Raw genomic sequence first — 22,026 nt, 5'->3', positions numbered from 1 at the left:
CACACACAGGGAAGTTTTGTCTACCTGAACCAATTTCCAAGACTAAGTCTAAATCCGGAATATCCCAAGAGAAGCACAAGCTTCAATCATCGAAATCCCAGCAGACACACTGAATCCAGCCTAAGGTCTGGAACACATTTAATCAATTCACTCTGCTAACTCTCTACAGCTTCATAAAATAGCCAATAGTGCAATAACAGGGCCAGAAATTAATTGTACACTGGTTGGTGAATTACACGGAAATAAGAGGCAGCACTGGTATTTATTGCAGCAGGGTGATGTAGTTGCTGTTGAGGTACAACTGCACCTCAGTAAAAACAGCTGAGAGACAGGGGGAGGGGATGTGCAAGTGCTGCTTTCTATTAGAAAAGCAGCACTGCTTTTATTGGTAACAGTGTTATCTATATAAATATACATACACATATTTATAAATACCAATTCTGCTTATAGACAAGCATGTAAACAGCACAAAGAGGGAGGAATCAGAAATTTAAACTATTAGGCAATGAGAAAATGAATGAAATTAAGGGAAAATTGGGTTGAATAAAAAATGCCAAGGTAGGATATCAGAAATATTAGATAATGGGGAAAGCTCTCAGAAGTAAGACAAAAGAATCTGTTGTTTTGCTCTTTTTGGACTAGACTTGACAAATGCTCCAGTGTTGAGTTCTAACAAAGAGACAAGATCACATTCCAGGTCTTTTTGTTCTGCCTTTAACAAGTCTTCATAATGATACACTGATGAGACCAGATACCAGATTGTTATCTAAATTCAGCTGCTAAATTCAGTGTTAAGACACTAAGTTCAAACCACACATTGCCACATTTATTTCACAAGTCGAGCCTGAGGATGGATTCCTCCAAGATGAAGCAGCCCATAAGCATCATTCTCTCCCTCTGCAGAGATACTCTAAATGCCAGGGAAACAAAATCACCGTAAGGCTCTGACAGTTCACCCTTCAGCACACAGACTGCAAAGGCATCTCTGCACTAATCCTGCAGGCTGAAGAGGAAGCAAACACTTAGCTGCTGTTTGCATAGAGGCTGCTTGTAATTTGATGTAATGTACTGCACAGCAGTCAACACATATTGAAGGGAGAACATACACACTGCAGAGAAGGCAGAGAGGCTGTGCTGACATCTAACACGTTTTAGTTACCCTATTATAGATGTTCTTTGAGTTCATCAAATTACCAATCAATTTATCTGATCTCTAAAAGCTGTGTACTGAGGTATATTAACTACTAAACATCACAAGCTTTCAGCAAAAAAGCCATTAAATGGGTGAATTGAGCACAAGGTACTGGAAATCAGTTTGTGTGTTGGCCACCAGCAACAAGGAAAGAACCTGTCCCTGCAGACAGGGAGACTACAAGGAGCATTAGCCTCCTCTAAAGATGCTCTTCAGCCTTAATGGATGCCTGCAGACAGCAGAAATCAGGGATGCTGCCCTCCCTGTCATGCTCTTACCCCAGCATGACATTTAATGTCTGAGAACAACTGAAAAGGAGAAGAGGATGGAAGGTTGGAACTGGTTCAGATGATGATTTCAGATTCAGTTTGCTCCCATTCAGAAATTTAATTCACACACAAGACAGGATCTTCCATTCTCCAAACATCAAAGGCTGTGCCCTGGTAGACTGATAAGAGCCACTGGCACCTGAGAGCAGCAGCCACACACAGGCAACCTGAGCAACTGGAGGTATCTGAATGATTAGGATGGATCTTGTCAACCTATTTCAGAAAATGACACTGGGGATTATTCTTGGGCTCAGAAGATTAAATCAACAGTTTGATGAACTGGGTGCTTTGCTGTACTGCTCTACTGGCTTGAAAGGCAAACTGCTTTTTTGCATCATAGATGTTGAAAGTTCAAAGAAAGCATTGGTGGGTTTGTGAGAGGAAGGGTTTGCAGGAAGGGCTGGGGATGAACAGAGAACTGAACAAATTGGATAAGAAATGAAAATGAAATTCTAAAGAATATTTTAAGGTTCAATTATGGAGATGGGGACAAGAAATTCTTCTGAAAGGGAGTCACATTTTTTGAGACCAGAAGTTCATTTCACACTAGCTGTTCTTCCTCCAGGTACCCACAGCACTGGCTAGAGCAAGAGTGTGACTAGAGGCAAACAAAGCAGCCCTTACACACATGGCAATAGCTCACACACAGCCCCAAGACATTACAGGAGAAAGCAAATGGTGTCAGTGACACCTGCCAGGACATATCAACTCATTTATCAAAGGGCACTGAATCTTTAACTCCCAACTGAGAGGGCAGAGGGTTTGGTTGGAGATAACACCTGAACACAAGCTTGTTTTTTCAAAGGTAGGCAAGTGATCCCTAGATCTCATGGATACAGACAAGCCTGGCATCCCAACTCAAGGAATGGAATTCTCATCCCCTTCAAGAGAAACCCCTCCCCATCTTTACCAGGTGACATCAATTTGTGCAGCCCCACAGAGTTTGTTTAAAATTGATGATGAAGATAACGAATGTATTGTTCTGGAAGGCTTTTTTGTTCAGGCTTCTATCACTTTTTTTCTGCAGAAATTTATATTGAGACAAGTCACCAGCCATAAACCAAAAATGACAGTGGACTTGCATGTAGGGGTGACCTTGGGACACTAAACTGGGAGACAGCTCCAAGAAGAAGTACCAAGGCCAATAGGAATAACAAACAAAAATAACTTTGCCTCCCATTCTTTACATATCCTAAATGCTTTACAAACATGAATTAAATGGGAAGTACAAGGGCAAAAAGAGATTAATTTAAACAAACCAAACAAGATGAATGCCACACACAAAATTACAAGATTTGTGAAGTCAAGCAGAGAAAAAGGTGCAGCCAACCTTATTAATAAAAAAGGTATGTATTCAATGCATTCCTTTCCCACTTGCACAAATACTCTACAGCTTATGAATACCTCTTGTGCTACTTACTGCTCTGAAAAACTACAAGCAGAAAAACGTTGCATATTAATGCAGCCAGTGCTCACAGCAGTCCACAGCCGCCTAACAAGAGATAACATGGGAGCTGGAGCTTAGGAAAACCCAAACAAAGAGGAGGCATCATCTACAGCAAGGAGTTTCACTTTATCTTCCAAGATTACCTTCAGCCTTTCTCTGCTGTTTTACACCACTCCAAAGTGCTGCCCATGTTTTTGTTGTAGTGTAGCACTGCCCTTAGCTTTTGTCCGGTTAAACTCAGCAAGAGGCCAAACAGCAAAAGGAGTAAAGCAAATATTTACTTGGGAGAAAGTATACAACTAATATGCTAAGTGAAATCTCCTGGCATCTGAAGGGTTCCAGGAGAGACTGCACTTCTTTCTTACAATATTTTTTTAAGGACCTTTCTACAACTTGGAGAAAGCATACACAGAATCCCTAATAAAAATCCCAGTTCTGAGCAGTACATATGGTACCTATTTACAACAACCTGCCTCCATCTCCCTCCCTGCTTCTCAGTAACAAATAAATGCATGAAAAACCATCATATTGAGCTTCTCAAGTTGAGTGTGTCTCAGGTTCTCCCTACAGATTATTAGTCTAACTCTCATTCTTTCTACCCAGAGGAACACTACAGTACAAAACCTCATTCAAAACAGTTGAGAGAAGACACACATTTTATGAAATAATTCAAATTACATGGGTGAGGTGTGAAATTACTGGAACAAGTCAGAGTTAGAAGTTTAACCACTTATAATAAATTAGCCAGGTCTCATTACTGGATTACTGATTGGAGATGAAACAGTCACATTGGAAACACCGGTGTGGAATGGAATGTCTGTATCACCAGCTCCAACCCTGCAATCACACCCAGTCATACAAGAAACAGTCATTTCAAAGGAGCTTTTCCCTCTCATTTTCCTCACTACCAAAATATTTCAGGCACCCCAAAACATAAACATACATGTGACCCAAGAGACAGAAACACACAACTACAACACACTATCAGAGTTAAAGTGAGGAAGATGAAGGGCTTTACCGGTGTAATGATGCCCTGCAAGGAATTTGTTCAATAAAATTTGATTAAAATAATCTCTAAGAAGCATGCACCACACTGCAGGCAGAACAAAGCCCACCACCCCTTCCCACACACACAGCCCCTGACAAACTGACAAGGAATGGTGCAGTGGGAAGAATATGCCCAGCAACTAATCCCAGCATTGCCTTAATCCCACTACACCCACTGTATATATTCAAGTCTGCACTCAAAACAGAGGAATGCTGCCAGTAGCAGCAGTGTGTGGCATTTGCTCAACACAAGTCAGAAGTGCAAATCAAGTGTCAGGCACTACAAAGAAACAGAGAACCAAACAGTGATTCTGACACAGCTGCCACACATGCTCAGGGTCCCCCTGCATCCCCAGCACTGTGCACACAGTCCTGGTTCACAGCCCTCTGAGGAGAAGTTCCAAAAATGACTGGCCAGGATGGTCAAAGCATTTGGGGCAAATACCCCATAACCTTGCTTTGATCACAAAAGGGGTCAGGTTGGTAGGGACCACAGTGGGGCACATGGTCCCACACCTCCCTGTTCAAGCAGGGTCATCCCAGAGCACATGGCACAAGATTGTGTCCAGATGCTCCCTGGCTGTCTCCAGCGAAGGAGACTCCACAGTCTCTTTTCCCATCAGTTCAGTTCTTACAGCTATCCCTGGACATTCAGTCACAGGCAGGAGCAGCACACTGAACTAGAAGGATCCTCACTGTGACACAGAACTGCTGCACTCATTGTCTCATTTCTCCTGGTGCTTTAGTAGAAGATGCAGGGAAAACCCCAAGAGCTGAAATACTGCAATCATTTTTTCATACATGCCTTTTCCCGTGAAAATTTTAATAAGACTGTCTGGAGAAAGTGAGTTTCTCAAGATCTGTTTGAAATAAGGTACACCTATAGTTCACCTCATGCAAAACTAAAGGCAAAGCCTTTTTAGCATTTTTATAGCTTTACTGTTTCACAACACTTTGCCCTCCCATTATAAGCTATTCCATCATATAGATGGAATAACTGAGATAGATGGACTAAATAATTGTTTCCAACTCCCAAAAGAGAAACGGCTATTAGAAAATGAGCAGGTTTTTCCTTCCAATTCTGTGCTCTGTCCAGTAGATTACAGTACTCTTTCAAAGATTACCAAATAAAAGGATAATGTATTCACACAATCTGCTGCATTCAAGAGAACTACTGAGTTCAATTCTGGTCAATACATCTCAAAGACAGAGCTGCTAGGGGGAAAGAGCCAAAAGACAAACAAGTAGAATGAGAAACCTGGAAAAAATCATTCACACAAGCAGAGGCTGAAAAGGTAAGGACTGCACAGTTTAATGGAAAGGTAAAAGAGGGAAAAGAAGTTGGCAGATAATGAATAATGAGGAGGATTTCTTTTATCTCTTTCACATAAAGGATATTAAATGCAAAAAATATTTGAAACTGATAACAGAATTTATAGAGTATATAAGTTAACCTGTGGCCCACACTGCCACATGATGTTGGAGGAACAGAGCTAAACAGGACTACAGGAAAAATGCCTGAGATGCACAGAAGAACAATGGCACTAAATCAACTTTCAATGAATAAAAATACTGAATGAAAATAAACTCTTGTGCAGCAGGGCAAGTGTCTGCCTCCAACTGACAACATTTAGCAAGACTCTTCTCAAAGCTGCTCTCCAAAAGTTTTTTTTGTCACTTTGTTTTGGTCATGTTTTTTTTTTTTCTTCTTCCTTCAAAGCCTTTACAAACTGACCACTGTCAGAGGAAACAGGATAGTCTCTGTGTTTGATTCACTGAGCAGCTCTTCTATTGTAAGGAGTACGCAACACAATTACTCCTAGCATCCTACTGGGAAGGTACTGAGATTTTAACATCAATAGTTCAAAATATCCTTCAAAAACAAATCTTTAAGTCTCCTACTGCTGAATCCTGTTATCATGCAGAAGTGGGGACAAAACCAACCTGGGCACAGCAGGGGAGGAGAGAGGGGAATTCCTGATAGCCTGATCCTTAGAAGGAGAAATTTCAGCTTGCTAACTCCACACTGAGCCATATTCATTCACTCCCAGCCAAACACTTCTGAACTACCAGTGACCACACTTCAAGTGACTATTTCCTTTTAAAACAGCAGAGAAAGCAAATTTCTATTTCAGAGCTCTCTCCCACCATCCCCTTACTGAGAGCTTTTTTCTAATATTGACATACACATACACAGATATATAAAAATATATCTAAGCCTGTGTTGGAAAGCTTTAGCACAGCGGAAGGAAAAAATATATAAATAAATGTCAAGGTCTGCGTGTATTCAACAAATAAAAGCAGAATTATATAAAAGCAACAGCTAATAAAAAAGATTGTTCTGTGCTGCATTTTCCATCTTTCCAACCATTATAGGAATAAAATTATCCTCAGAGAAGATCAAAAACCTTTTTCAAAACTAATACAATTAAGCTTTATTACACTGTTTCAAGTACATTTCTCTCCTTTCCCTTCTAGCCCCCACCACCTCCCACTCCAATCCAGACTAACGGTTGGAGGCATTCTTCTATTTTATTACCAGCAAAATGCTAGTCTTTAAGGGTCAGAAACTATCCAGTGTTTCAAGAGAGGAAAGAAAACATATTCTTTTTATCTATTTGCTTTTGTACACATAACAACTAGAAGATAGTTTCTCTGTAGCTCTGTAGCTTGAATAGGACTATGGGCAGCTCACCCTACTCCCCCAAGAAGATCCCACACTAAAATACCCATCACGATGTTTACAAAGGTGTCCCTGTAGCAAGAGACGTGGACTTGAAAACACAAACGACAACAAAAGATTTCAAAAAGAGGACAATGAAGCCTGGACACAGACTTCTCCCCACTCCACTGTCCATAAAGGACAGGCTCACAGGTTTCCCCTGTAATTTCCGCTTCACAAAACCAGATCTGGAGAGAAGAACATAATAGAAGCAAACAGCATGGGATCAAGAAATTGCAAAAATTCCCTTTGCGTACGAACATATGGACAACTGTGATAATTAGAACGATAGCTGCTAGATTGTTTGCAATTTCACTGAACAATCCCCATTATCTAGAAATAGAATTTAAAATACAAATGCAACACTGAGTGGTAGTTTTAATAGTTTATTTTTAATGAATTGTACGGATTAAAGTGTTGCAAAATTGTATCGCGTGAATTTGCTCACAGGCATGTTTTACCACCGATGGCTCAAAAAATGCAGCATGGACAGTCATACAGTAGGAGGGAATGAAAAGAGGAATAGATATGCCAACAGCTCCCCACCGTTTCTATAATCTACAATTTTCCCATGTTCCATACGCACCATCCTGCTACATATTGGTAGTAAAACTGATTGATTTCCACGTCTCTTTACAACCCACTCTTTTCATTGTTTGCACTTCTTTTTAGTCACATAACACAACTACAAGTCGAATGTATGCAACTCCCTGTCAGGAGGTCTAATTGCTTCAAATTGGAGAAGATTATTCTCCACATTTATTAAAAAATAAAGACTACTTATAACATTATTTCATTTTGCCAGGAAGTGAAGAACACATTAGTTCATAAGGAACAGCATGGCTGCTCCTATTTTTATGGCATCAATTTTTAAAAACTCATCATGGTAAACAATTAAACAGAGAAGCAAATCCCACATTTAGGGGAGAGATTCAAATCCCTAAATGGATTTTCAAAGGTCATTTCAGGCTTAAAAGATGCTTGACAGTGTCTCTTTAAATCATGTTTATTTCAAAGGCTTATCCAGCAAGAAGCAGGCAGTGTACTGCAGCACCACTCTTTGAACTGTTTGGCTCCCTAGAGAAAAATTGTTAATACAACTTTAAATCATATTTACAGCAAAATTTATGTTGCAGTGGTTGATATTTTTTTTTATTAAGGAAAGGATTTTTAACAAAAGGAATAAAAACCAGGACACTTGTTTGTTTTTTTTCAATTTAGCTTTCACCTAAATCCCATAGTAAAAAAGATAATAGAGTTTGAACTACCAGAAATCCTTTTTAAAAATCATCCAGTTAAAAAAACCTTTATCTTTCAAACACAAATTGCTCAAAAGATTTGTACAGCTTTTTCACCACTTACATAAGGGTTGGGGGGCAGATAGGATACTGTCAGCTGACAGTTCCAGGTTGCGGCACAACATATCTTGGTTCTGTATCTTTTGGATCCACACAGATCTGTGTCTTACCCTTGCAGGGGCCAGAAATGAAGACAACTCAGCCTTACCTTCCTCTCAATGCGGGCCAGCTGCTCTTGGTAGAAGGCCTCTTGTCGCCTCAGGTTTGCCTCCCAGCCTTGCAGCTCCACAGCCTGGCAGGGACAACAAAACAGCAGCAGGAGAAGAAGAAATTAATAATAAACAATGTAGCGCAAGGAAAGCACATGAGATCCAGACTAAAAGGGACTAAACAAAAAAAAAAAATCACTGCTCAGGACTCATGCATAGGATCCCCCGTCAGTGGAAGTACATACCTAAAGAATTGCAGCTCATTTTTGGTTAACCCCCAGCATTGAAATGATCTTATTAGCATCTTACTCAAACTCCAACCCTTGGTTTCACACTTCTTATTAAATGAAAACATGTAATAATAGAAAGGTGACATTTTCCCATTCCCTTTTTCAGAACTCTATCTTATCCATGTCTGTTTTTCCATGAATCATGACAGTCATTACTCAAACGTTGTTCCCCTTACCTTAAAAAAAACCAACCAAATCCCCTCAAATCCTCCTCTTTATAAACCCTTGCTCCTTGGAGTGTCCAAAAGCTTCTAAGGATTAAATACTTCTCTATAACAGACATACACAGGACTATCCAGATAATTAAGTACCCTCTCCACATGCTCTCTGTGCATTCCCCATCAGTACCCTCAGAGTTCCTCTGGCTGGTGCTGCAAGAGGGAAGATGGCTGTCAAAGAATTTCTCTTCTATCTTGCAAATTATAAGCATGGCACTATCAAAACAGTAAATCTGGTACTCATCAGCTAAACAGTGCTCAATTAAAAAAGTCTGTGTGGGCACAGCAACAGCTGTAGCCTTGTAGCTCCTTACAGCCAGCACCACTTAATTACATTCCCACCCCTAAACTGAACTAGTATTAAGAAAACATGACACTGATGGAACTGAATCCAACTTTTCAAGTTTAAAAATAACAAGCTGCAACAGCAAGAAAAGATGGCAGTTTTTCCATATCCCCCATCCCACCTCAAAAATCTCTGGGGCCATGGAAGTTAGCAGCAGGCAGAAGACCTTTCAAAACCAGAATGATTAGCCTGCTTAACATGGACACAAACCCTGCCAGGCCATAGCATCCCAGCAACATTCTCTTAACTTCTAATGATGGCACAACCACAGAAAATGCTGGTCCAACATGATTAAGCAGCTGGGACAGAAATATCCCCGTGGGCTCAGACCTGTCATTTTATGGCCAAAAGCCATTGCTAACAAGAAAAATTACATCTGAAAGCAAGTTGCTGTGCATGTCCTTCTTTCTGCTCCCCTGCTGATGGAAATACAGTGGTATAATAGGGCTTAGAAGAGATTTTAATCTAGGCAGCGAGGGTGGTTGATAAGCAAGAAAAAAAGGATTATATGAAATAGGAAGATTCTAGGGGTGTGGTGGTGATGTGGGTTTCTTTGTTTGTTTTTAAAGAAATATTTTGGTTTCCATGTTTTCTATCCCAGAAAACAGGGCCAGGATAAGGCACAAGCAGTAGAGACTCATAACTAAATCTTCTCTGTCTCAAAGGCACTTGATTAAAAGCAAAATCTCTGGCTGTGCTTTAACCTATGGCTGCTAAACTACTTCCCACCTGCTGGAACAGGATGGGGAGAGGGATGAGAATGAGCTGCCCCACACATGCAGCCTGACAAAAGAGATATCACAGCAACAACAGGGGCACCAATGGGCACTCTGTAAGTGCCAGAACTATAACCATTTTCTGGTAGGAGAACCACAGCTGCTCCTTTGAGCCAATCTTCTACACAGAACAGAACTAAGCAATTTCAAATAAAATGAAACAGATGTAAGGTGGGGTGGTCTGGTGGATGACCAAAAGAACCCAATTCTCCTGCAGGTTTTCTGCCTAACACTTATAAAATCAGACTACTCCCCAAGCGACTTGTATTTCCTTAAGAGGAAAATAAGTAAGGAAGAGAAAGAAGAGTAAGACAGTACTGACCCCTCTGCATGATTCAGATGGAAGCTGTACCATATGATGGATGGAAAAAAGAAACAAAAGAGAGTCAAACAATAACTTCTTATAAACTAAGGAAAGTTACTGTTTAATCTAGATAATTATGTATTTGTGCTAGTCTCCAGGGATGGTGGATATTCTGGAAGTACAAAATCAATAATGTAACAATACTAGTCTCAAGAGGCTTTATTCTGTTTCTGGCAATACATGGATCCCAAACCCACACAGTCACTCAACTTTCCAACCTGTGACTTTGCCTGACATCATGCACAAGAAATCCAGCACATTTATATTTACAACTTCTCTGGAAGGGAACACAACCCAAACACCTGATCTCTTAAGGAGGGTGCTGAGATGCAGACATGTTAGAGGCGTGCTGCTCTGCACAATGACAACCCTGGGCTGCCAAGCTGACCTCACTGGAGCTGGCAGTGAATAATGCCTCCACAGCCATGCACACAGGCATTCTGTTAGTCACTTCCCCAGGGTCTTGCAAAACTGAGGTCAAAGAACCAAAACTGAATCTCCTAACTGCAGACTGTAACCTCAGAGTACTCCCTCAAAGTAATTTCTCCCATATTATCCCCCATTGTCCCACTTATCACCCATAATGCATGATGAACTAGAGGTTACAGAGAAACCTTGTACTTGCAACACAAACATATTTTCAATGTCTTGCTTGTTTTCAAGATCTGCTGCTGTTTCGGTGCATTGAAGTATGCAGAGAAACACTCTTTTTGTGACAGATCTGCTTCAAAGTTGCTTTCTGTTTCCCTCTATCCCCAGCTGTTATTACTAAAAACTTTAGTGCACTTTATGATGATGTTTGAAGTACAAACGGTATAGTAGAGCATGTGTCATCTGAAATATTCACTGTTCCAAACTGGGTTAGGCAACTAGGGACATTTTGAATGAATATAGGATATTTATTAAGAGTTCCCCTAGTCCTGCTGCTTATTCCCTACCTGAAGTTAGAAGCCTGTGATGTCCCAGACAGAAGTGGCTGCTATGATTACAATTTCACAAGGGATTGAGATTGCAAGTGCTAAACAAAGCATCACTAGACTTTTTGAAAAAAGGCCTTTAGAATTAAAAGGAAGGAGAAGGAAAAACATGCATGATAACACACTGATTTGGAAATCAGATATCAGAAAGCTGCATTTCACTTCCAAGCTGCACAGTTATGCTGGAACTTGAACATACTGTGCAAGAGGTGACCAAAGGCCAGAGATGACATCTAGGATGTGTAGAACACAGGTAGTGTGATGTCCAAGAAGTATGAACACAGAACCAAAATAGCGACCAGCAAGAAAGGGCATACTCAGCTGTAAAACAAAGGAATGCACCCAAAACTTAGAAAAGGGGATATATTTATATGCATGCCATTGCCCTCTGTACAAAAGCTAGATATAAGATGTATTCAAGAAATGCTCAAGAATCCCCTGTGATGGTGTCAGAATTTACAAGGATTATATTCTTACAAAAGGACAGCAAAGGCATACTACTAACATGCTGCTACAGCTTCCATGGGCATGGATCCATGGACTGGTTGGGTGCTCTTTCAAATTTTTCCTCTGCTTTATCTTCACATTTTTTCTGCAGCCCAAGGTTTTTCAGGTTATCTCAGTGCTGCCTTGAACACTGACAAAGAGCCAGGGCAGAGTTATGTGATTCTCTGCCTCTTTCTCTCCCTTTATCAAGTAACCCATTTAGAAACAAACAGTGCAAGCACATTTCTAAAGCTATACATTATATACTGGCACAACTAAAGGATTCGAGCACTGGCCTGCTAGCTGACAGACAGGCCAAAAGAAATATTTTACAAGCTCCTAATTGAGGTAATGAAATATTATTGGTTCATTCTCTATGAACAAAACCAGACACTCTTAGCCATGTCCTGAGCTGACACCAACATGCCACACATCAGACTGTGCAACTATATAGCTAGAGCTTCACTCTAGCTATATAACCATTCCCAGATTAGCTTTGGCTTTGTTGCGCCCCAAAGTATTACCACATTTTTATTATTTTTAATCACAGTCCCGCCTCATCACCTTGTTAAAAATGAAAACTAGGGTGGAAATCTGTTTGGAAAAAAAAAAAAAAGCTTATTGGCAGGGTCAGATGATGGTAAGGAATGTGGCACCTGGGAATAAAATCCAGTGTTAGAACAGCCCACAGCTGACAGCTACCACCGGGCTGTCTCTCTCCTCATTAGTGTTTGGGTTCTGGGATTTGGGAAGACTCTCCTGGAGGACAGAAAACCCAAAAACTCTCTCTCTACAAAGGGCAACTCAAGCTAGAAGGAAAGGTCCAAACCTCAGCCTATGAATACTTCCTAAAAGCAAGTCACAGCACTTGGCAAGATTACTGCAAAAATATTTATCTTCTTGGCAAAGCACTTCCACCACTCACAGACAAACTAGCAAGATGATGCCTAGATAATCAGTCAGAAGCAACACAGGGAAATAAGCTACAAGGATAAAGCAAAGGATCTCAAGTCTATCAAATGCCTAGTTTCTACATCATCCTGTCTTTGCTGAGAAGAACTATCAGCTTCCCCCAAAGGTACAGTTACATCTCTGCAGCAGCACAGCAGAGATGTTTTGGCTGGGCACCTCAGCTTGCCACACTTCACAACTGCAAATTCTAATACCTCATGCTTTCCCAAGTCTCTTCCAGTCCTGGTAGCAGTCCAGGTGGCAGGGGAGAAAAACAAATGCTATTAAGGACTCCAAGATGAGAAGAAGGAATTGACAGAAATTCACCGAGGAACAGAGCTAACTCCAAAATTAGCTAGCTGGCATGTTCCTGGCCAAGTCTAAAGGGAATGGCAGAGCTGAAAGGGCAACACTGAAATAGTAAGAGGCAATTTGTGTACTTCATACCCAAGACTGAATAGCAGAACTTTACAGGGAGGCTTGTACCAAACAAGTAGCCATGGGGGAGCCTTGACTTAACCTCCACTGGCATCAGCAGAAATATCACCATTACTGTGGAGCTGTCTGCAATCACTATTCCAGACACAGGGCCTACAAAATCACTGGCTTTTTGTCCTACCTTTCATTCTATTGAAGGCAGGTGACCAGGCTCTATTTTAGAAACCAGATGCAACTCATGGCCTTAAAAAGCAATACAGGTATAACCTTCATTTCCTCCTGTTTCTGCTACTCTCTTAGCCAACAATACACATCACCAGATCAAGTTTGGTTTCAGCAGCTGTAAGCTACACAAAAGGAACCAGTGAAAATCTTTATGGAGGAAATAATATGCAATTTTCTAGCTGAACACCTTTTAAAATGTAATGACAGAAAATAAAATCCTGCATCTGTGCTCAGCAATAACAATCTGTACATGCACAGTAACAACATGACACTTGGAATGAGCAAGATCCAGACAAAAAAGAGAGCTTACCCAGGCATCCAAATCCTCAGGCTTGGAATAAAGACAGCACAAGATAGAAAGGAAGGGAAAGAGAAGAAAAAGAGAAATCAGTGATTTTTGGAGGCTGCCTGCTGCTGTGCACTATAGCTTTTAAGATGACAAGTTTAGAAAAGTTCCTTTAAAATGACAAGCATCGTAAGCAATGCAGTGCTGTCCCCTGTTGGGAACTGTGCTGTTAAAGCAAAACAAAAGCCCTAAACCAAAACCAGAGCAAAGCCCCCACAGCCTGCTGCAGGACCCCCATTCAGGGTGGGAGCTAAGCAAAGGAAGCTGAGAAACAGCCAGTTCCAGAGAGCCATGCAGGGTGCTGCATGTGCTGGAGATGCTGATACACAACGTGTACCAGTGAATGTGCCAGTGCTAGGCAGACTCAAAAGGAGGTGGTCAGCAACTATGCTGCTTCCAATTACATGCCAAGAACAAGTAATCTTTTAAAGGACACTTTTGAATGCACAAGCTGACCTACATAGCAAGTCATCTTCTGCCATGGACAATTTCAGAGTGACTCCTAACAGAAAGCCAGTTGTCTGATCAGGTTCCCAACCAGATTCCCCTTCATAAGCAACTGAAAACCTCTTGAGTGCAGAGTCCAAACCTCTGTCAAAGCCAAGCTGCCTCCACCTGCTCCTTTTCTTTTGCCCACAAGCCTATTTAAGTGTGCAGACAAGCAGATAAAACAGACTGCAGTATTGCCTCTTCTTTACTTGTTACTACTTTTTACTTACACAGAAAGCCAGCAGCAGCAAAGCAAGTACAAGATGATAAACATTTCATGCCCATAACCACCTCCTTTTGAAGCCAAGGCATTTATGAGGCAGGCACAGCTCTCATTTGCTGTCAAGGGCTGCAAGCCTTCCCTGCCTCTCAGGGCTACCTTCAATCAGCAGCACATTGGCTAAGCAGGAACTTCAGAATGGCTGGCCCTTTTTCATTATGATTATTTATTTGAGGGGAGTTGACAGGGCACACGGAACTTTCCTCTTGGTCATAGTTCACTGCCAGAGGGAGCAGACAGTGAAGGGTAATGTTTTTATGGGATCTGTCATCATTTTAATGGCACACAGAGACTGCTTCATGTAACTGAGGGATGATGTGTTATGAGATATGTGTGTCGTCCATCCTCATCCTTTGCACCAGCTTAGAGGGTTGGAACTGAAACATCTACATTTCAACTGAGGGAAGCCAATTCCCCCTTTCTGCAGATAGGTTTGATATAGCAGCCACAAGTCCTTGGCCAAACAAACCAATGCACAACAGGTGTTTACTGGTAATCACTGACCAATCTTGACAAAAGCCTGCTTTGAATAACATTTTTCTTCCTGATGATTTTTACAGCCAGGATAGATGAGTTTAATTTCATTTTTACATTTTAGCAATTACAGGTCTGTCCATCCTCAGCAGATGGACAGGAGGAACACAGCACTCTTCATGGTGCCTGCTATTATTTCAGCAGGTAGGCATGCACACCACTAACTCTTTACTGGATGTACATCTGTCATCCCTGGGTGCCTGAGCCATGAAACGACACATTGCTGGTGGACAAACACTCACATGACAAAATAAACAAAAGGTACTAACTCAGTGGCACTGGACAGGGGCTGAGAAATGAGAGCAAGGAGAAGGAACAGCCCTCTCACCAATATGTGCCCCATAAGATACAATGCACACAGCAGAATCAGTGTTTTAGATAATATAACGCTGTTACTAATCACAGAGCATCTCTTCTGCAGTGCTGCCAATATTCTAATTCTGTCAACCTTCAGGAGAGGGAAAAATTATTACTCCAAGAATAGGAATAGATACACTCCACTGAATGGAAACAGGAAAATTAGAATGTGTAGTAGTACATACTGCTGCATTGGAAAAAAACCCCCAAAACCTGACTAAATAAAATACACTAATAAAATAATATAAAAAGGAAAGCTCAAGAGGGCTACTGGTTTAAGTTTTGCTAACTTCTAAGCCCTGTGCCAAGATGCCTTTGCAGACCTGTATTTACCAGTCTTGGTAACAACAGACACAGCCTATCTATTAATCTAACTGAACTTTAAGCAATCCATTTAAGAAATGAGCAATATCTGGTTTCCTTGCTCCCTAAGTGAGCTTCACTTCCAGCTCCCAAATGGCAGCTTACAAGTTTTACAATTCCAGCCCTGGGATACAAGTCATCTTTCAACATTCTTGGTCAATACTCCTGAACTCTTCTGTTGGAAAGGTTTTTTTTCTCTTGCAGGTAACCCACTGGACAGCAACCACAGGAACCAGAATAAATACTGGACTTAGTATTTATTCTTAGTTTGAGGTCAAAAGCCAGCCAAGATATTCCTCCTAACTGTATCAGAAACAAAAGGTTACCGGAACAGGATCTTGGGCCAAAGCAGCAGCCTCTGTCCTAGGGATTCATACAGACATTTGGATATGGGAACTACATGAGTAATACATCTGTGCTTCTGCAAATTCCACACTTGAGCATTGATTATTCATTCCCATGTTTGTATCAACAGTCCAACTTCCAAAGGCATCAAGAAAACAGTGCCAAAATTGTATTTCACTCCTAAGGGCAATTTCCAGCTACTTTTCCCAGACTCACTGCACTACATCAGCCTTACACATCATGCACACCACTCAAGTCTGTCACACTCTGGGGAAATGTAAAAATGGCAGTGAGCCATCAAAACACAGCTCTGTGACTGGCAGGGAGGGAGGAAGGATCAGCACAGGTCAGTGGCCTTTGGAAGGACAATGCCTTTGTTACCTGACTGGAACCAGCTTCCCCCTGAAGTCCATTTCATTGCCACAGTCAAGAACTGTCACAGAACAGATTGCACTGCAGTGTGACCAATGACTCAGGAATCCAGACTACCAGCTTGGTAGAGATCTCCTACTTAAGAACTCAACAGAGAGTATTTTTAGGGGCACTGCCAGCTTCAGGAGCGGAAGATAGAGTGGGAGATGCAAGAAATGAGAGGCAGCAGGTGCCCAAAACCCAAGGCAGCTGTTGGCAACAACTTTTACATTCATGTCAGTATCTGAAGAACTCTGCAGCACATATTCCAACATCTTGATGACCAGACTTCATCACTGAATGAGCAAACAGTCACTTCTTCCTAAAGCAGTAATCCAGCTCTAAATTTATCATGGTCCAGAATGATAGGAATTCAAGTATTTAAAGAATATATCTAGACATTCAGTATCCACTCCAGACTCTTCAACTCTTCCAGTTTAGTGAAAAATTGAAGCAGTATCAATATTAAATGCAATGAGAGTCTGAGATGTAACCAACTGACAATGGAGAGGGAGAAGGAAGAGTCACTGAGCAGCAATCAATTATGAGGAAAGGCTGTAATGAAATTGCTCAACTCTAATGCATACAGACCATACACAATTCTATAAACACGAAGATGGGAAGAGCCAAAAAAACCTTGGCCCTTTTATGATTAAGGACAACTGCATCCTAATGCTTATGGCACAGATACAAATAGCTTTGCAATGGTGATGTTTCATGGTTTTCATTTAAAACAAAATTAAGATAAACCTATTTTATAAAATCCAAAGAAAACCGTCTGCTTTCATTGCTTGCTTTAATACTCCAGCCCATTTCCACATTCTCCTTTTCCCATCACCACTTCTATATATGCACACATACAGTTTTCATTTTGCAGGCTGCCAACAGACAAGGCATTCAATGGTTTTAGAAATCTTACAGAGCATAGGTTCTCTAGAGATGTATGCTCAAGATGCTTATTTTTGATAGTAGTTGAGTCAACAACTTGCTCTAAATTTTTACCTTCTTGCTTAAATTCCTACTCTGCCTATTAGACTTAAGAATCTCCAAGTCCCTGACCAATTTAGGACAAGAAAAACAAACCAGCAACCAAAAACTTCAAGAAAGGGCATCATGAAACTTTGTATTAAATATGACTTTTGATCCCAGCATATATTTCAGGCTGAGTCAATGAGGTATTTCTCGTAAAACTAGAAACAAAGGCCACTCAACTCTTCTTGGATTATTTCTAGCTCATAATCATTAATGGAGACTCCCATTACACTAGCCTAAGGGTGGCATATGGCTTTCTAGGGATAGGACAGACGGGGGAAAATAACAGTTATGCATGCCTACCTCCCAGTCTCACTGCTGTGCCTGCATAGGGGACAGAGCTCTCTCCTGCCAGATTCCTAAATACCAAACATATTAGCTTTGGAGTCAAACATAGTACCTCACATACCACCACTGTTTTGAAAAAAAAACCAAGATGGCATTCATAATCAACCCATGTGTCTCCAAGCAGTAAAATTTACGAACCCTGTGTGCTCAGATGGAATTTCCTTACCATATTTGCTCTCAGACACCACACACAATTTTTACCTGCCCCTGAAAAAAACAGATATTTGTAGGCACAGCCAATAGATACAGGCCAGCACGGTAAAATGAATACAAATTTCCTGCTACCAGATTAGAAACTTTTTTTTAAATTCCAAAGTTATTATTGCAAATACTATACAGTTTCAAAGAAATGCAGTTGACTTTGGGGCTGCTTTTTAATACAGAGAGACTGTCATAATTACATACTTTGTTAAGAAAATTCTGGAAAGCCTTCAACAATGGTCATGCATCCTCTGTCTATGAATTCTTCAGCAGGTGGAGAATCAGGTGCACTTTCAAACAACACAGCTCGTTTTTACTCCTTTGACAGCCTTGTGAATGTTCCTCTTTTCCCTGCTCCTTCATCCCAGATATACACAAAGCACACTTTACACACCCTTACAAGGTCAGTATCATTCTGGGGGCAGATTCCAAGCTACCAACTTGCCAAGGTGCATGTGGGAAAGACATACAGTAATTGACACTTAGTATAAATCATGTGGATGCCAAAGCCTTGGAAGGACCATTTAAAGTACAGGGGACTCAAAATAAATGGTCTGGGGTAGTCCATATATATAATCACACTTATAGTAAGGTGTTACCTATGAAGTAAAAACACATGGAAAGAATAATCAGAGACTATCCAGGAAATTAAAAGCACATAAGTGAGGAACTTGATCTCAACCTCCTTTATTTCTCCAATCACTTAAGACACACAGGCAGTCAGCACTAAATTTCCCTACAACCAATTCTGCAAAGGTACCTCCATCTTCCCCTGCAGCATTCCCCCACATCCTAAGCCACAGTCAGTGTTATGAAAAGGCTGCCAATTAAGTTGTGGTTTTGAGCTACAGACAAAATGTCCACTAGAGACTCTGATCCTTGCTTCCAAAGCACTTGCAACCCACTGTGTGTTTTAGGAAGAGAATACACTGGCTCTCAAATACACACACACTGGCTCCTCGCAAGGCTGTGATAAGAGAAAATGCTGCAAGGTTGCATATTTTAATGAAGTTCCAAGTACATCATAATGAAATCATCTGCAAAAAGAAGAGTGTAGGTTCAGCAACAACAAGGATTTCAGGCTATTGTCAAACTGCATTCCTTATTTTAACATTGCAATCTCCAGGGCATGATTTTATCCAGATCAACTCACAAATCTATGTCACTGCCAGCAAAATTTTGATTTCCATTTGATAGGACAATTTGCAAAGAGGAGTTTTCCCATTGTGCAAGCGCTTAATGTTTCTAAAAACTACAAGAATTCAAAACTAATTCAATGACCACTTACTGGGCAATGCAACACACTCTTGCTTAAGGCAGATGGCTTGGAAAATTGAGGAGGAGAGCATTTTCTCTTTCTTTGAAAGAGCAGTACCTGGAAGCCTATCAACAAGGATCATGAAACAGGTGTTGCCATTATCAAGAAGAAGGTGGCAGAGACCAGGTGCAGCAGGAAGAGTTAAGCAGTCTGAGAAATTTTCCTTAAGAAAAGAAAATATTTTGCTGTCAGCAAAGCTCCTAAGTCTCAAGAATTATGGCACATGCTAAGGAACCGGAAAAATATTTATTTCTGGACCTTTTAATCAAAAGCAAGAAGCTTGAAATTTAGCTTTTAAATAGGGTATTCTCTAATTATAGCAGTCATATGACCTGAGAGAGCCAAGATTCATGGTCTAAGAGTTTGCAAATTTAAAGAGTCAATACAACATAGCATCACAGAACCCTAAAGACAGATTGCTATATTTATTGTAGTATTTACTAGTTACAAACATATCTCCACTCTGTTTGCTCTGTAATTATAGTTGGGACACATACAATCATTTATTTTCTGTAGACTCCTTTTGTATGTTACACCTCCAAAGTCAATGAAAGTAATTTTAAGAACCTGTTGATTGATTGATTTATTGATCAAATAAGTTGGCCAGTGCAATAGACTGGAAATAACCAGACAGGCAAGTGATCTGATAAATATTCCTGGAGTCCAGTCACTATAGGCACTGAAAGTCAGTAGAAAAGAAACTCTCAAAGGCCAGTTCAGGCTTCTTTTAGAATCTATGCTAACATTTGGGCCTAAAGCTTTATTCCTTATGTAGGCCTGCATGGTCAAGTGCACTCTCCAGCCAAATGTTTGAGATAACTCTGCAGAATCCAGTGTTAGCTGTCAAATTCAGCAGAAGCAATTGGTAGAAGCAGGTCCTATTACCAGAAACAATGTGAGAATAAAGGGGGTGGAGGTCTTATACATAGCTTTAATCAGGAAGCAGACATTTCTCTCTGACCAAGGGTATAAAAGAAACTCAGGCAGAGAATCATCACTCTCAGTTTCCAGTGCTGGCAGTTGTTTTTTGGTGATTCTGTGGTCAGACTTCACCAAACCTTTCACTGAGCTCCAACTGCAAGAAGCAGCTCATGCCCCTGGCCAGCACTGAAAACCACAAACTCATCTATCAAGTACTGACTGAAATGGCCTATTTTTTTCCTTTAAAATTTTTAATTGCAATTTAATGAGGTTTTCAAAGAAACATGTTGGCAGCTTATCATAAAACTAAGCTGAACACATCTTGTACTCCTTTTACTCTGTCCGCTCAGTTATGTGAAGAGCTGTCATCCAACTCAAGCAAGAGGCAAATTAGGCTTGAACTCCATTGCACAGGAGTGGTTTCCTATGAGGAAGAGGAAAGGCACAGTAACAAAGCAGGAGGCAAAGAAAAACCTTTCACTGCCACTATTATTTGTACAATATTTTAGATAATCTTTTGGCACTGTGGTTTTGGGGAGTTTACATTTATCCCCAGGACAAAGGAATTAAATGTCCATGTCAATAGCTTCTTCCACAAGCATAAAATTCTAGCAGGAAAAACACACATTCAAGTTCAGCCAAAATAAATTAGCCAGATCAAATTCACAATCTCTCATAACCTCTCAACATTTCTGAAAATAAATGCCATTCTTAACAAAACAACCTTTAAAATAAAAACCTTAAAATGTCTATTTATCTCAGAATATTATCCTTCCTGCCTGTCATATATTATATATTACATACATATAAAATCAAAAGAAAAATCCACTCAAAGAAACCAACACTCTAATGTTCCCTTTTCCAATTCATGTTTGTTATACACCCACAGAGATCTTAGAACACTTTAAAGGATCAAGCTCTTCTTCTCATTAGTACCACCATCACGTTGCTCTGAACTGTGGACATATAACCTTTTGCACCTTTTCACTCTATTGAATCAATCTCCCCTGGCAACTTCTGGTGTGGCACTGTGCTCCTCCTGCCTCCGGCTCCTCTTCCCTCACTAATTCTGTGTTCAGAACTGTGAAGCACAAAATTAGACATTTCAAATTAAGCAAGGAGAGAGAATGAGAGAACCTTATTAAATCAACATTAGCATCAAAGTGTCTTTAAAAGAGAAACTCAATTGCAAAATATTACTTGTCTCTGTAAAGCTCTTTACATTGACAGAAATGAGACAGGCAGCAGATGAAGTGACCTTCCTCCATCCCCACCTTCCTCCTCACAGAGCTGGTCACAGAGCTCAAGCTGTAAATGCAGGATCCTTTTCAGACCACAGCCCCCAAGGAAGAAAAGCCTACCTGGAGCTCAAAGCACTGGAATTGCCAAGTAAAAAGGACAAGGTCTACTAACATGGTATTGGGGAAGAAACATGCGCATATCAAATAGGGTACCAACACACAAAGGCAGACTCCCTTCTCCTTCCAAGCTTTCCACAAGTTTTTCTCTCAAGTCACATTACAAGTTACAGACAAATCTTCCTTTCTTACAACAAGACAAAGAGCCATTGCAGGTTTTAGTTTCCACTCTCAGTCCCCAAAAATCAAATACTTACGTGACAGTAATAATCAGCATATTCTGTTCCAAAACACCTCAACTTTCTGAATACAAATCTCTAGTTGCTGACCTGATACTTTAAACTCTTTTTCAATATTAATCACTGGAGTATCATACCATTCCCCTGTGAGGGATAATTAGACACATTG

The 22,026-nt window shown here is 40.6% G+C and overlaps 1 protein-coding gene across 3 annotated transcripts in view; it reads right to left on the bottom strand.

Annotated features, from left to right (window-relative positions):
* The window catches only part of CHCHD6 (coiled-coil-helix-coiled-coil-helix domain containing 6), a 108,961-nt gene that overhangs the window by 63,757 nt on the left and 23,178 nt on the right, over positions 1-22,026 (bottom strand). For 2 of the 3 annotated variants that reach the window (XM_063164784.1, XM_063164782.1), the window contains exons 5-6: positions 13,626-13,646; positions 8,244-8,327 (exon numbers count right to left, since the gene is read on the bottom strand). In XM_063164784.1, coding sequence (XP_063020854.1) covers positions 8,244-8,327; positions 13,626-13,646 — 105 coding nt within the window. The remainder of the gene's footprint in view (positions 1-8,243; positions 8,328-13,625; positions 13,647-22,026) is intronic. The other variant, XM_063164783.1, reaches the window with a different exon arrangement.

Source organism: Melospiza melodia, chromosome 10 (genome assembly GCF_035770615.1).
Source record: "Melospiza melodia melodia isolate bMelMel2 chromosome 10, bMelMel2.pri, whole genome shotgun sequence".
NCBI classification, from domain to species: Eukaryota; Metazoa; Chordata; class Aves; order Passeriformes; family Passerellidae; genus Melospiza; species Melospiza melodia.
This window is presented reverse-complemented; position numbering and strand designations above follow the sequence as displayed.